The 15852-nt window shown below is 34.0% G+C and overlaps 2 protein-coding genes across 3 annotated transcripts in view; one reads left to right on the top strand and one right to left on the bottom strand.

Annotated features, from left to right (window-relative positions):
* Window positions 1-134: 134 nt before the first annotated feature.
* Window positions 135-1592, bottom strand: LOC123686187 (protein immune deficiency). Its single transcript, XM_045626197.1, has 4 exons — window positions 1566-1592; window positions 1049-1491; window positions 693-994; window positions 135-422 (listed from the first exon to the last, which is right to left on the bottom strand). Exons 2-4 carry the CDS (start codon window positions 1317-1319, stop codon window positions 294-296), a joined length of 702 nt encoding a protein of 233 aa, XP_045482153.1. The 5' UTR covers window positions 1320-1491; window positions 1566-1592; the 3' UTR covers window positions 135-293.
* Window positions 1593-3963: 2371 nt separating this feature from the next.
* LOC123685668 (myocyte-specific enhancer factor 2) overlaps window positions 3964-15852 on the top strand; it is an 82708-nt gene continuing 70819 nt past the window's right edge. The window contains exon 1 of one of the 2 annotated variants that reach the window (XM_045625459.1): window positions 3964-4424. The gene's annotated coding sequence lies outside the window, so the exon portion shown is untranslated. The remainder of the gene's footprint in view (window positions 4425-15852) is intronic. The other variant, XM_045625460.1, reaches the window with a different exon arrangement.

Raw genomic sequence — 15852 nt, 5'->3', positions numbered from 1 at the left:
GGTGAGCAAATATCATTTGAAAAAATCCCTATTTTTTTGATAACTACTCTTACTAGCTTTGAATAATTCTGAATTATCATTGAAAATATGTCAGAATTAATCATATATTGCCATCTACATAGAGAGAAAACCAGAACTTTCAATGTATTTATTTTTTTATGTACATTCATAATAACAGCAATAAAAATTTGTTCTTAGCTCAGAATCTGTTTTTAAATTGGAAGACTTTTTATTAATTTTTGAACATAACTTTGTTCATCATACAAATGATATTTGATAAAATTAGAATGGATTCATTTATTTTGTGACCATCTTAAAACACTTTCTTTTTGTTCAGAATTCCATAATGCTTCAGCTAATATTTTGGTGGTGGCATTTTTACCATTATTTCTTATCCAATCTAACAAAAACTGATATATAACCTGGAACAAATAATCATCATTAAATCATATATTTTAAATTATGAAAAAATTCAATTTGATACAATTTCAGTATTGTTACACTTTTCGATGATACTTTACAACTAATTCAAGATATATTCTCAAAAATAAGGAAATTCTATAAGTTTTTTAATACACAGAGATTGAAGTTAGTATAAAATCAAGGTTTTTCCTATGAATGATATCAACATTAGCATTTTCAAGGAAACTGCTTTGTTGTTTGATTTTTGTTTGAAAAATTAATGAAATTACCTCTCTTAATCCATTGTTAATAAAATCACAGTGAAATTGGCTGATTTGTCCTTCAGAATAGTCTAATTTTCTAGCAGTCTCCATCCAAGTTGCATCAATATGAGCAGATAAGAACTGTATATCTTTTTCTTTCACTCTTTCTTCAGAACTCATCAATGACATTATTTTTTCAGTCTTGGGTATATCCTTATTTTTTTTGGAAGGTTTTAGTTTTGTATCTTTGGGAGAATTGATATGATATGTGTAGTTTGAACCAATTTGTATCCCAGTTGCATTGCTTATGTTGATAACACTGGCATAAGCTGAAATAGGGGAAGTTATTATAATGATTACCTATAAAAAAGGGAAAAAAGTACCGTTAGGTCCATGATATCCTTCGTGAGATTTACTGCTAAATCTTCTTCCATTATTACAGCATTTCCTGGAATTTGAGGGATCACTATCCTCGCTTTCAGAATCTCCTTTGTGCCTTGATGAGCTGTTACTATTGCCATCAGAATGTCTCCTTTTATCATTTGTGTCATTATTTTCGTTTTGCGATTCTGTATTTGTTTCATTATTGATATCATCACGAGGGGGACTTGCAAATGCATCAGTCGTTAAATTTTCTTCATCTTTCGCGGACATATTACGAACTGTTACAATTGAAGTGGTTACGGTTTGAGAACAAAGACTAGATTATTATTATACAAATGAAGTCATTTGAGGTGACATTGATTTCAGATTTGACAGTCTTATGAAAGTTTGATAAGGAACAGCTGATTAGGTATCAATATGGTGAAAATCATAGAGCTCCACCCTATTAACAATATAAAAATATCAATTTATTATTATTCATTATCAGTTCTCTATATGAAGAAGCGAATAACTTACTCAAAATTGAAAAAGTAGGTCAAAGTTGAATTAATATTTCTTGGAAGAACCGTTAGTACTGACATCTACTGAGATGTCAAGAAAATACTTACCTGAAATAAGATACCTACCTAAATTCATTTTCATTCAAACAATATTCAATTATTTCGTTTTCTTTATTGAAAAAATTTACTATTCGTTGAATGCTTCGAATAGCAAACTTCTAAAGATATTCACGACTTGACGAATGAATTTATCCCATTTGAGATCAGATAGGTTTTAGTTGATATTAAATTTTATAGATGTCGCCCAAAGCTATATGTATTAGTGGCAAGTGAATCTAATAGATGGCACCCTAAGCGGAATTTTAATTGAAATCCTGGAATTTCTTACATTACTCATGAAACTGCTGTTGTAGGTTTCCTTTGATTACTTTATTAATTTCCTGTCGAGAATTATACGGAAATAACGCGTAAGCGTAATAAGATCCTAATTTTGGTGGTTTTCCATCCATCCATCATTCTTCAATATGAGGAAGGATTTTTTATCATATAAACGAATGTATCCATTTAACATTTGAATACTTTTCAAATTGAGACCCATCACTCACTTTCGAAAGGAAAAATTATTTCTTGACATTTAAATTCACTTTCATTATAAAAGTTGTTTTCTATATATCAGGATATGCGATAATATTTTCTAATTATATGACAATTTTCTTCTATAATATCTTATGAATCGTGGAAGAGATAATGGTTCCAGATATTTTGTCACGAAATCAAATATTTTTCTCAGTCATTCCCTCATTTAATAATGTTCATTAGGTGAAGACCCAAAGAAGGCAACCAAAATATTGCTTATTTCAACATCTGGTTTGCAGATGGTAGAACTTCTTCAGGCTTGTTGTTCCTTTGGTTGCCTACGCAGATAAGTTATTGTCTTAAAACGATGATCAGGCCATTCAAATACAATGCCCGAAAAAAATTATGTAATAATTGTGACAAATTAGAAAATCAAATTTCGACCCCCTGCTTTGCCTAATTTTAATAATTTTTGCCTTTGTTATTCCTCTCAGGCATCTTCTCCATTTTATAATATGAAATTGAATTTTTCAACTTGAAATCACCTTGTCGAATTTATCAAAGGACGTTTTGTCGCTTTCATCTGAGAAAGTCCTGCATTGTTCAAGAATACGACGAAGTAGGTTCTTGAAGTTGCAATTTTAGAACCTATTTCTTAACTAGTTGATTTCAATGAAATTGGCTCATGGCATTTTTTTAATTTCACTACAAAAAGTGGTATTTTCACTAAGAAAACATTTTTGAGTCGAAAAATATGTCTTGGTTTATTTACTGACTTTGCGCCCCGGCAAAATGTCTGGTGTGCCGGTCCTGGTGGCGGCCTACATACAAAGGGTGTGCGTCGAGCTCACCCTTCTCTCAAAAACAGATCATATCTACAGGTGGTCCAAAACACTGCAAATTTTAACAAATTGCCTTTAAAATGTCAATATGTTCATGTATTCAAATGGAAAACCATTTTTTGTTGGATATTCGGGAATTTAATGAAAAAAATCGTACAATTATGATCTTCAGTTTGAACCTATCCATGAAATTTGTCGATAAAAGTGGCCTACGTCAAAAAGTACCACAGCTAAGGGATGACAAGTGGGGTATCAGAATTTCATGGAGATTATAAGTATGATATGATAATCGGGCAATGTGGGATTGTGTTTCACCACTTTCCCATCAGCCTGAAGAGTCAAAAATAATTTAAGCTTATGCGAAGAGTACTGTCGATTGTGCAAAATTTGAATCATTCTCCTAGCTCATTTTCACATTTCACGGCGATAGTGACTATCGTGATAGTTCGACAGCACTCTTGCATTATCACGATATTAATTCTTGAGTAATTTACATGGTGACAGTTGCTGCGATAGTTACTATCACTATCAGACTATCATGATAGTACTATCACAGTGAAAATGGACTTAAGTGGTGACATATTGGGCAAGTGTGAAAATCGAGGCTGGCGATTGTGTGTGTCGACTAGTATAGTCTTTGTTCCGTTAGTTGTCTAGTTATTTGTTTAGAGAGCCAAACTAGCAGTACCTAATTGTTTTCGAGTTGAGGTAGTGCCAAGATTCGATCAATTTTTGGTAGAGCTTGAGGTCCTTTTGACAGCGTGAGGATTAGCAGTGTTAAACAAACCGTTTGAACAGAATGGAAATTAAGAGTTGCCAAGTTGAGCGTACCCGAGCTGGCTTGTTACGATCACGAGAAATCAAGGTCTCAACGTCTCAATCCTGCTTCAGGGTATTGAGATGTGATGTCATTCTGACATCACCGGGAAATGTTGTGGCACCATTGTGATCTTTTGATCGTCGCTGGACATTTGCGGGTGGCAGGGCTAGTCTTTTAGAAAAGAGCTCGGGAACAAATGTACATTGTCATATGTGTTCGTCGCAGCTAATTCAGCACCATTACAGTTCTCACTTCTCTTAAATCAATAGCAGCTGACGTCAGAGTTGTAGCCGGTGGGGCGCTATCAGAGAAGTGAGGGGGGACAGTGCACTTGATGTAACTTGGCTAGTAGTGTCATGTATCGCGCAAGTGGTTTAGCCAACTGTCTCATGTTTTGTGACCATTTGCCGCTTGATTTGGCGTAAGATCCAAAATATCGACTCGGGATACTTTCCAGCTAATTCAAATGGATTCACCCAGTGCGGTTCGAGTTTTTCTTAGTTCGTCGTCTAACTAACGTGTTTAGTGGCCTTCACCGGTTTATTAGTGTTGACATTGAAGGTCTTTCCACGCCAAGACTGCAAAAGGCCAGTGGGGGTCAACTATTCGAATTTTTATTAATCGCATCTATTCACTGGTAATTACATTTTATTATTTTTTTTCTCTATCCATCTCACTCACTTATTATCGCCTTCGATACAATCACTATCATTGTATCGTCCTCACATGACCTGTGACCTGTCCGCTTTTGATTGTCCGCGGGGCGCAAAACCTCTTGCCCCCCTCTCTACCCGCTTCTGGAAATTGGAAAAATTCAAAATTCGCCTTTCCATCATACTTCTCGATCATTCCATCCATATACAAAACGCCAATGTTTTCTTGTTTCGTCAAAACAGGTTGTATAGGTCGGAGATGAATAACGAATATAAGAATTCCATTAGCTTCAGGCTGATAATTACTGGTATACTAAAGTTTTTTCTTTTTCGATGAGTCCTACATCTCTTGCATACGAAATCAGCGAGATCTTGGAACGTTTTCAGACTGATTTTATGGTTATGTATACGACAGGAAATGCCGCCTTACGGGTTGCAGGACGATTGGCGCTAACATTGCAGCGTTTCTCGGATACGTCCTTCGTCACTGTGTGTTTTTTTTTAATCCTGCCATCCTGCTACCTGCGGTATGTGAACGTAGCCGCGATCAAACCACGTGGTTTCCCATCACTTTGCGCAGACGCAGCACCGCTCGTTCTGTTTGTAAACAGAAAATGACGCAAAGCTTTTTTAAATGTGGACACTTTTCGCAAACTGAAAATTTGGTGATTCGACTTTTTCATTATTTTAAAGCTCCAAGAACTGAATTCTTATATGCTTCAAAAACATTTTCAGATCCTAAATTTTTCCCTCACAACAACCTACACTTCACTGAATTCAAATGAACAATTTACTGGATTTGATTTAATTGGGCACTTCTCTGTTCATACAAAAATGAGAAATGGAAGAAAATCGTTGAGAATAATGCAAACTTATAAGAAAAAAGTTCAAAATTTGCACTTCACATGTATTATTTTCAGGAAATTAGAACCCTGTGCAGATTTAAGTACCAAAATTTCCTACTCTGTTTCATGCGAAAACTTTAGATATTAATTCATTTGGGCGCTTTTCACTATGGTGGATGCGCTGTTGCTCAATAAAAATTGCAAGGAAACATATATAATTATATTGTTTTCCATTGTACAATCATTATAATTTAATTGATCAGAAGGTAATAATCTTTCGCAGCGTTGAATCTGATTACATATTTTAAAATTAATTACTTTCATATTTGGATCGAATCCGTTTATACTTTAAACTTTTTCATTCGAATTGTTATTATTTGACTCTCGCCTATATCTACTACTTGAATCCGAGTACGTTATTTGTGGAATGTTTTGAATTTGTATTCATGTTATCATTTTTCGTATAGAAACTGATATTACTGATAACTATTATCGATACTGGTGGAAGAAAATACAATATGAATGGCGTTGTCCTGGAATATCTCTTATATTAAAACAATTCACTCTATCCAACTCTATCTCGACAGAAATACCATTGTATCTTATCGAATCCAATACTTGGACCAAACTGAAATTTCGTTGTCCGTTGATTTGCATAAGTGAAAGTTATGTGAAGTATTTGAGAATCATACACCTTCTTCTTGATTTATGCAGAGATTCCAAAACAAATTACAAATCCTTTCTCGCTTCTGTTAACTTTTGAATAATAAGAATCTCGAAGATTTACATTGACCTGCTTATGACCCTTATTCTCTATCTCATACAACATCATTTAATAGACGTTCATTCAATTTTCTTTCTGAATTGAATGAAGCTAGCTATTCTTCGAACTGGCCATAGAATATATGCAAAAAGGATCTAGAATTCTCAATGGAAAATGCCTTTTCCAAATGATAAACTTACACCATATAGAATACTTCAATCATGGAAACATTTTTTGACACCTTTTAGAGATTAAGTTAGGCAATCTCCGCGAATACAATTTTATATTTTTCTCGAGTGATAAAGTGGCTCAGAAATGATAATGTCAGTTTTGGAAAGAATAAAAGTCAATCAGAGCCATATCAGGAGAATATAGTGGATGCTATATAAAATTTGTTTGTTGATGGTCGGAAATTTACAGAACTGACAAATCGGAGAAAAAACTTAACGTCGGATGTCGCTCAAAGTTCAAGTGAGCATAGTGGACAATTGTGCCAACTTTACGACTAAAAAAATTTCGATAATAGCTTTAAGTGGGATTTTTATAGGAACACATTCTTTTTTTGGGCAGAATTTATATCAATTTGAACCAAAGCAAATATCAGTCAATGTAAAAATAAAACTTTTGAAATCGTGTTGTCCTCACTGAGCATATTCGATGTGTGAAATATTTTTCCATAGGTTAAGAGGGGTTTCGACAGATTAGCCGATTTTTTCAATTAATTAAAATGATGAATTTCACTCGTGGACATCGCATCGATAAAAAACATTTAATTAATGTTTTCAGCGAATTTATTTAATTATTTAGAGTTCAAAATATTGAGCAATGAACAAATTAATATGATAAGATTGTATTTGCTAGGTCACGTGACCTAACTCGTATCGTATATTGTTGAAGATAATGAGTTTGGATAGAAAACTACATTTTATTTGTTTCTGAATTATAGAAAATTCTGTTTCAATGAAGATTATACCGTCAACATTCAAACGTTTATTTAATTTGTGTGTTGTAGTTTAGTGTAGCAATTATAGAGAGAACTGACTATCGAAAAATCAACTAAAAATTTTTAATAATTCTTTAATTCTAGCCATAAATCTTATATTAAGTTTCAAAAAGTTATTATGTGCCGAGTGAACCATTGTGTGAAATTGACAAGAAAAAAAAACAGTTTACGTTTTAGGATGAAGGGAATACAAAGATCGATTGAAAAATAAATCAGTCCAGAATATGGAAAGTGCATGAAATTGGGTACAAAAATCTGTTGATAGTTATACCATATTGAATCCTGAATTTCAAATACCAAAATTACGATATTTCAATATGGTTATAATCGGATTAAAATATAATTTGCTTTTTCAGAATTGAGATTCGTTAAATGATTTTTTTATTCTAGTTGGGCTATTCTGTAATGAGAGAAAACATTTCAAATCGTTTTGTGGTATATGCAGTATTTTTGTTTACTCATATTAGATTGAATCAATATTTTTCATTATTTGTGAAAGTTGATATTTGTTTATATTTTGTATTTGCTCATATTTCATCTCAATGCATATATACATGATTTGTGGATGAGAACTGCAGAGATGAAAATCAATGGGGGCCATCTCTGTACGAATAATTTAGGTTAATATGTGTCAGGTTTTATTGTTTGTCATTATTTTTTCATCCAGAAACACCCTGAATGGTCAACAAATATTTTTGTTTTTTTCTTATAGGTACATAAAACTGAAAATATAAGTTTTTTGTTCCAGTGTGACGAACGTATGTAATATGATCTCTAATTTGTCGCCGTTGAGTCTTTTTTTCACGAAAATTTCCGTGATTTTTTCCATAAAGGCATGTCTTTATATCTCGTATTTTGTTTTGAACACCTCTTTGTGCTTTTCTATGTGCTTTTGTCAGTAATTAATTAGTTCTCCGTAACTAAATTTAGACGTGTTTCTTTGTGTGATACTTGGCTCCAGATCATTTGGAATACGTCCAAAACAGCTGAAATCAAAATAGTTTGGCTTGCGATGTGCGTTCATGTTTTCAGTTCATTCGAATTGTGAACTCCGAAAGGATACCATTTGATGTTGACGTATTCTGAATACTTCGTTACGTTTTTTCAAGGGAAGGAATTTACAGATCGATTTCAAATTATTTTCCTTAATGCTAAATATTGGATCGATAACATAAAGGTTCCTTGTTGAAATACTAAACAAAAAAACGAGTAAAGCCCTTACTTGAAGTCGAAAGAACGCAAATTGTATATAGGTAATATGAGATGTAGGTAATTTATTGTGATGCCATCATTAGTGTCGGTTAGTTTATCTAGATGAGGAGTTATAATGATACGGTCCCCTGAAATTCAATATGAACATTCGAGGGATTGTTTTACCTATACAGGGTAGTCTGCCTTTTAGAACTATTCTAAATCTGAAAATTGAGATTAAGATATCATTCAATAATCTCTACCAAGCTAGAATATATTTGAATCTGAGTAATTTTTTGATAAATTAATGAAAATTTCACAAAAAAAAACTCTTTTTGATCTTGCAATGACATTATCCTTATAGTACTTGTACATCTTATCATAATTGTGATTATGTTTAAACAGGATATAGGTACTCTAAGCAAAATTCTCAACTCAAAAACCTATTATCAATAGTTTCGAAATCAAGATTTCTAGATTAAGTTTGATAGTCTGTGATATGAAATGAATAAGAAATGGTGGTATAAAACTTGCAGTATCCTTTTATTGAACTGAGGTTTCCGAGGGCATATTGGATGATTTTTCTATTCGATCTATCAAAATTTTGATATCATCAGAAGAAGGAAATTCGAGATAAAATTATATACTTTAATCAGTATTATTGAAGCAAGTTTCCAATTTCAGGATCATGAGATGTTGGAATGCCAAGAATCCAAAAATGAGCAAAAGAATCATACCATAGAGAATTCAAGCAAAATATAAAAAAGGCCTAATATTTCAGTTCTAACGGATACCATCGAGATGAGATTTGATGTTTATATACACTGTGTCCATAAAGTACGGAAAAAATTCATTTTTAGCTAAACAGACCATTTTAAGAAATAATCCTGAAACACGTCGATTTTTTATTTTAATTTACCGTATTTTAAAATAATAATCTAATATACACGGTGAATTAATTTCGAGTAATGACGTCACCGTCATTTTTTTTTAATGGAACACCCCAATTTTCCGATTACTCTAGCTGAGCTGATTCCAAAAATGTATCATATGTTGATTCCAATTGGTACAGGGTGGAGAAAAATACAATAGTTTTGTGTGTGCTCATAAAGTAACGCTTAACATTCTTCATTAGTTAAATTAACAATATTATCAAAAATACTTATTGTCTAGCGGCAATTGGTTTGAATGTAACACCCTGTAGTTTGTTACATTTTTAGATTAATAAAAATGAGCTGTTTCCAAACATTTTTGGTACTTGTGGTCTAGCAGACAGAATATGAAAGAAATTATTTCTTATTTTTATACATTTTTATTAATCTAAAAATGTAACAAACTACAGGGTGTTACATTCAAACCAATTGCCGCTAGACAATAAGTATTTTTGATAATATTGTTAATTTAACTAATAAAGAATGTTACGCGTTACTTTATGAGCACACACAAAACTATTGTATTTATGTACACCCTGTACCAATTGGAATCAACATGTGATACATTTTTGGAATCAGCTGAGCTACAGTAATCGGAAAATTAAGACAAAATGGGGCTCATTTAAAAAAAAATGACGGTGACGTCATTACTCGAAAGTAATTCACCCTGTATATTAGATTATTATTTTAAAATACGGTAAATTGAAATCAAAAATCTACGTCTTTCAGGATTATTTCTTGAAATGGTCTGTTTAACTAAAAATGAATTTGTTCCATACTTTACGAACACAGGGTATAGAATAACAAATCCAAGCTTCGTTCGAAATTTCAAGATGATAGTCGGACAGAAAATTCAAACAGAATATTGAAGAAAAAGAAAAAAATAAGAAAAACACTGACCGTAAACATTGTTATGAATATTGGCTCCTTTGATTCGAAATTTTTGGAGAAATATGTAGCGTTTGATAGGTAGGTTTCTCAGTTTAGTTTTCTGTTTATTTTTTTTGTAATCGCAACTTCCTCAATAATGCATTTGGTCGTACTCCAAAAATTGTACAGTACGTCCAATTTACAACATACGTTATACTGATTACGTTCCTGTAGACTCGAATTGATTTTTCAGTTATTGGTTCAATTTTCCGTAGGTGTACCAATTCCAGTTCATTTGTACCGACTGCAAATTTCCATGATATTCATATTTAATTCAGTACATACTCGATATCCGTATCTATTTTCGGATCATTTCCCATTTTCTCTATGTCATTATTCATTTCCAACCAATGTGATATCTGCTCATCAATTTCTTGTTTCAGAGTTTAACCCTGTTCGGTATTCTCATTTATTTACAATTCGATCTGAAACTAAATCACGTAATTCGAAATTTCGAAATAGTTGTGATGACGTGTCCAAGTTTTAGTTAGTCTCCCTTGAATTATAGATTCCTTTAATGACTGGGGATTGACGTAGAATTCTGTATTTCCTTTCCAGCAATTTTGTTTATAATAGGCTATAGAACAGTATGAAGACGGAAGAGGCAAGAAATTCTGGAATGCTATTTTACTTAATAGCACATTTCTCCGAACTATCAATTAGCTGCAAAAAATTAAGTCTTATTTTTTTCGAAAAATAGAATAACGCAAAATAATTTCCACAAGTAACGGGTGTTTTTTTTTCGAGGTATATAACTTTAAGTTGGCATTACTGTTCGAGATGGCGACCGATTCAACAGCTGTCAAGTAATTTATTCTCAGTTTGGTTTGGCAATTCATCATGAATAGACTCACGCCTGAAAAACGCTTGCAAATAGTGCAATTCTATTTCGAAAATAATGGTTGTGTGCGCGTATCGCGCACTACGTCCATTTTATTTTGTTTAGCGATGAAGCGCACTTCTGGTTGAATGACTACGTCAAGAAACAAAACTGCCGCATTTGGAGTGAAGCTAATCCTCAGGTGTATGTCGAAACACCGTTACATCCAGAAAAACTGACTGTTTGGTGCGCTTTATGGGCTGGTGGAATCATTGGTCTGTACTTCTTCAAAAACGATGATGGCCAGAACGTTACAGTCAATGGTGATCGGTATAGAGCCATGATTACTAACTTTTTCATTCCTGAATTGAACAACCATGATATCCAGGAGCTGTGGTTCCAACAAGACGGCGCAACATGTCACACAGCTCGTGCCACAATCGATTTATTGAAAGACACGTTTGGTGACCTCCTAATTTCACGTTTTGGACCTGTGAATTGGCCTCCAAGATCTTGTGATTTAACACCGCTAGACTACTTTCTATGGGGCTATGTAAAGTCATTGGTCTATGCGGATAAGCCACAAACCCTTGACCATTTGAAAGACAACATTCGCCGTGTTATTGCCCCAAATGTTGGAAAAAGTCATCGAAAATTTGACGTCCAGATTGGACTACATCCGAGCCAGCCGTGGCGATCATATGCCAGAAATCATATTTAAAACGTAATGCCACAAGATTATCTTGCGGATAAATAAAATTCATGTCAATCGAATAATCCATCGTTCTTTTATTGCAATTTAAAGTTCTATAGCTCTAAAAAAAACACCCTTTATTTCAATGTTATCAACAATTATTTACCACAGTTTTCACGAAACAATTGTTGTTAACATCAAAATATTTGTTGAAATTTTTTTGATTTATTTTATTTGATAATGACTTCCAACCAAGTAAAGACCAAATCCATTAAATATTCCATTTGATGCGTTAATGTACCTATCATCAAAAAGTGTTAATTAACTGCACTTGAGACTTCAATTTTGAGTTTTCAATCATGACAGCTGACCTGCTCAACTGCTCAAAAGTCATACAAAACTTTGAATCGAATAGTGTAGTTCTATCCGAAACATTGAAGTATAAAATGATATCAGCATCAGCTGAATGGAATTGCTTCCTTTTAACCTAAATGTCACGCATCTGGTTACCAAACAACAAAACATATATGTGCTATCTGGTTATTCAAATTTCTTCATTGTTCACCGGAAATACCACACTAATTGTCCTTCAACGTAAACAAATATCCTGAATTCAATTCGGTGTCATCTAGGGAGGTCGAAATCGTAGGGTTACCCCAAATAATTGCACAATAGATTTTGGGTTTTTTGGTTTTTTTATTCGCTATGAAAATTCGATTCGCGAGAAAAAATAGTTAGGTACTTAATGTAAAATTATTTCAATGTTCTTACTTCCGGCTCTCTTATTTTGCAAGAAAAGTTTCCTGGCTGTGTTTTTTTCGAAGAAATGATCACAATTGGCCACCGAGATCTCGTGATTTAACACCTTTACACTTTTTTCTTAGGGGTCACGTGAAAGATGAACTTTATGCCAATCGATAAAAGACCTTGAAGATGGAATTCCTTTCCATTCACTTTCGTTATCTAATAGCATACCTTACTTTTCACGATCAAATAAACATCTATTGATTTCTCTCAAAATATAGTCTTCATTTATTTCCGTCCGAAAGTTTATTGTTCCACTACCATAATTAAAACTAAGCCTCAATCAAGGTGCCATTGACTTCATTTCGTGTGTAAGAGTAGTAGTAAAGCATTATGTAAACTTTTTCTCGTTCCTCCCACTGATTGTACCCTTAATTCAGCCAACATCTTTCGTATTTATTATGCAACCCTTCTATTCTGAGAATTCAACGTAATCGATTTGATAAATTGTTTTCATTCAGTCGGAGTGGTGAGATTTATTAATATCTAATTGATAAACAAAACCATAAACAGAAAAATGGAAGTTCATTTTTTTTCGTATGGTTATGTACAGGGTGGGTCAAATTGGACACTTTTGAATGAGAAGTAGTATTTCTATCAATTTGGCCAACCCTGTATATGCATATTTGATAATAAGCATGCACGCCACACATTGCTGCTTAAAACGAAGAAAACATCTTATTATCATTTAATATTTCAAATTGACAAAATGACGAATGCCCCTGTCTCAGATTTTTCAATAAAATGTCAGGGAAGTTCTTATTATAGGATAGAATCATTCTTGCCATACCATCCATACCATTATTTTTTCCAATAAGAGCTTTTATTGGGATTATTTTATTGAAAAAAACGAGTACCTCTTCTTTGGGCAACAACATTCTCAGTTGTACTCGCGCGACGTACACGGTTTCGATTCTTCACATCACTAACTTGTCCTAAAAGCTCAAATTTTTCCACCAGTTTCAATATTGCCGGCCGAGAAGGTGTTTCATTACAACCCAAAAATGCTTTGTTTTTGCGAACTGTGATTGCAAAGTTCTCACAATTTTTTTAGTGAATTTTAATTTCTTTGCGCTGTTGAAGCGTAATAGTGTATTTTTAAATATCGAAATGTAGAAAAACCTTTTCAAACATGGTGCAAAATTTTGTGTTGATTACGTCGTCAGAACCGTAGAGAATTCAAGCAGAATATTAAAAATAAATAGCGAAATTTTAACACCTCGATTTTCCGGCTTTAAAATGAAAATGTGGAAAATCCCTCGGACCCGTCAGTTTCAGATTCGTGGGGGAAAACAATTTTTCCGCTTTTCGCATCCCCGTATCTGCAACCCCCTAACGGGGGGGGTGTACAACCCCTTGATTTTGAAGAGGGGTGAGGGGTATTGCAATACCTCATTTTGATGATCGTATCGAGTATTATCTGATCCTGAAATTTCGCTTCAAAATTTCCACAAATAAGGAAATCACAGTTAAAATAGTGGAAGGTTCTAACTACTAAATATGTACCTTTGAAATGTGTCAGATACGAATATTCTCGAGATAAATTCCACATTGCCTCTTTTACTATTTTCGTCAGTAATTGCACAAGTGCATCAAAATTACCGATAATTTTCATGACTGCGTGTTGTCATAAAAACTGCATGAGTGATTTTCATTTTTGAAGAAATTCTCCAAAAATGAAAATCACTCATGCAGTTTTTAATGACCGAATACAGTTTTTCAAAGAAAACACGCTGGAATGCGAAATTATCCGGTCATTTTGATGCACGAGTGTAATTCGGGGGAATATTTCCCGAATAAACTGTTACATCACTTGTCAAACTGATGTAAAGGGTGTTTTTTTAGAGTTATATATTTTTAAATTGCAATAAAACAACGATGGAGTATTCGATTGACATGAATTTTATTTATCCGCAAGATAATCTTGTGTCATTTTAAATATGATTACTGGCATATGACCGCCACGGCTGGCTCGGATGTAGTCCAATCTGGACGTCCAATTTTCGATGACTACTTCCGAGACTTTTTCCAACATTTGTGGCCGTATATCGGCAATAACACGGCGAATGTTGTCTTCCAAATGGTCATGAGTTTGTGGCTTATCCGCATAGACCAATGACTTTACATAGCCCCACAGAAAGTAGTCTAGCGGTGTTAAATCACAAGATCTTGGAAGCCACTTCACAAGTCCAAAACGTGAAATTAGGCGGTCACCAAACGTGTCTTTCAATAAATCGATTGTGGCACGAGCTGTGTGACATGTTGCGCCGTCTTGTTGGAACTACAGCTCCTGGACATCATGGTTGTTCAATTCAGGAATGAAAAAGTTAGTAATCATCGCTCTATACCGATCACCATTGACTGTAACGTTCTGGCCATCATCGTTTTTGAAGAAGTACGGACCAATGATTCCACCAGCCCATAAAGCGCACCAAACAGTCAGTTTTTCTGGATGTAACGGTGTTTCGACATACACTTGAGGATTAGCTTCATTCCAAATGCGGCAGTTTTGTTTGTTGACGTAGCCATTCAACCAGAAGTGCGCTTCATCGCTAAACAAAATAAAATGGACGTAGTGCACGATACGTATTCCGCACAGAACCATTATTTTCGAAATAAAATTGCACTATTTGCAAGCGTTGTTCAGGCGTGAGTCTATTCATGATGAATTGCCAAACTAAACTGAGACTAAATCACTTGACAGCTGTTAAATCGGTCGCCATCTCGAACAGTAATGCCAACTTAAAGTTATATACCTCGAAAAAAAAACACCCTATAGTTGGTTAAACTGTCAAGCCAGTGCTTTCCTCATTTTTTCATGGTTTCATGGAATTGCAGATGCTGAAACACCTGCATTTTTTCTCTGATTCTTCCGATTCAGACAAAAAGTAACTATCAATGAACACCAGCGTACACCTTTCTTCGCCAAAGTCTTCGAACTGGACTTTTCCAGTAAACCATCATGTTCAGCTGAAAATGGTCGTTTTCTTATTTGCAAGCTGTGCCATGTGCCAAGCCAGTTAGATCACGGCAAGTAATCGTAAACTATGAACATTTTTGTTTTCGAAATTAATGTTCCGAAATTATCAAGTGCAACACAATCTACAGGGGGAGACGATTGACTCGTGTCAGGACACGTGTGCCTTGGCAACAGCTGTATCACGATCTCCAGGGGACATTTACGACAAGCATGTGTGAATTTCTCCACAGGGGTATCGCTACTGAGAAATGGCTTACACTGGGTGAAAATTATCATCACATTGGAAAACATACAGGGAGATTCACCGGGATGACCTATTGGACGTTTATGGAAAAACTAATCATAATTTTGAGCTGAAAATTTGCATATTGGGGTTTGAGACTATGATCTTTCTTCCTAAAATATTTTCAGATTTGTACAACTTCCGGTTATACCGGAAACAGACTACTA

The sequence above is a fragment of the Harmonia axyridis genome, chromosome X, assembly GCF_914767665.1.
Source record: "Harmonia axyridis chromosome X, icHarAxyr1.1, whole genome shotgun sequence".
NCBI classification, from domain to species: domain Eukaryota; kingdom Metazoa; phylum Arthropoda; class Insecta; order Coleoptera; family Coccinellidae; genus Harmonia; species Harmonia axyridis.
This window is presented reverse-complemented; position numbering and strand designations above follow the sequence as displayed.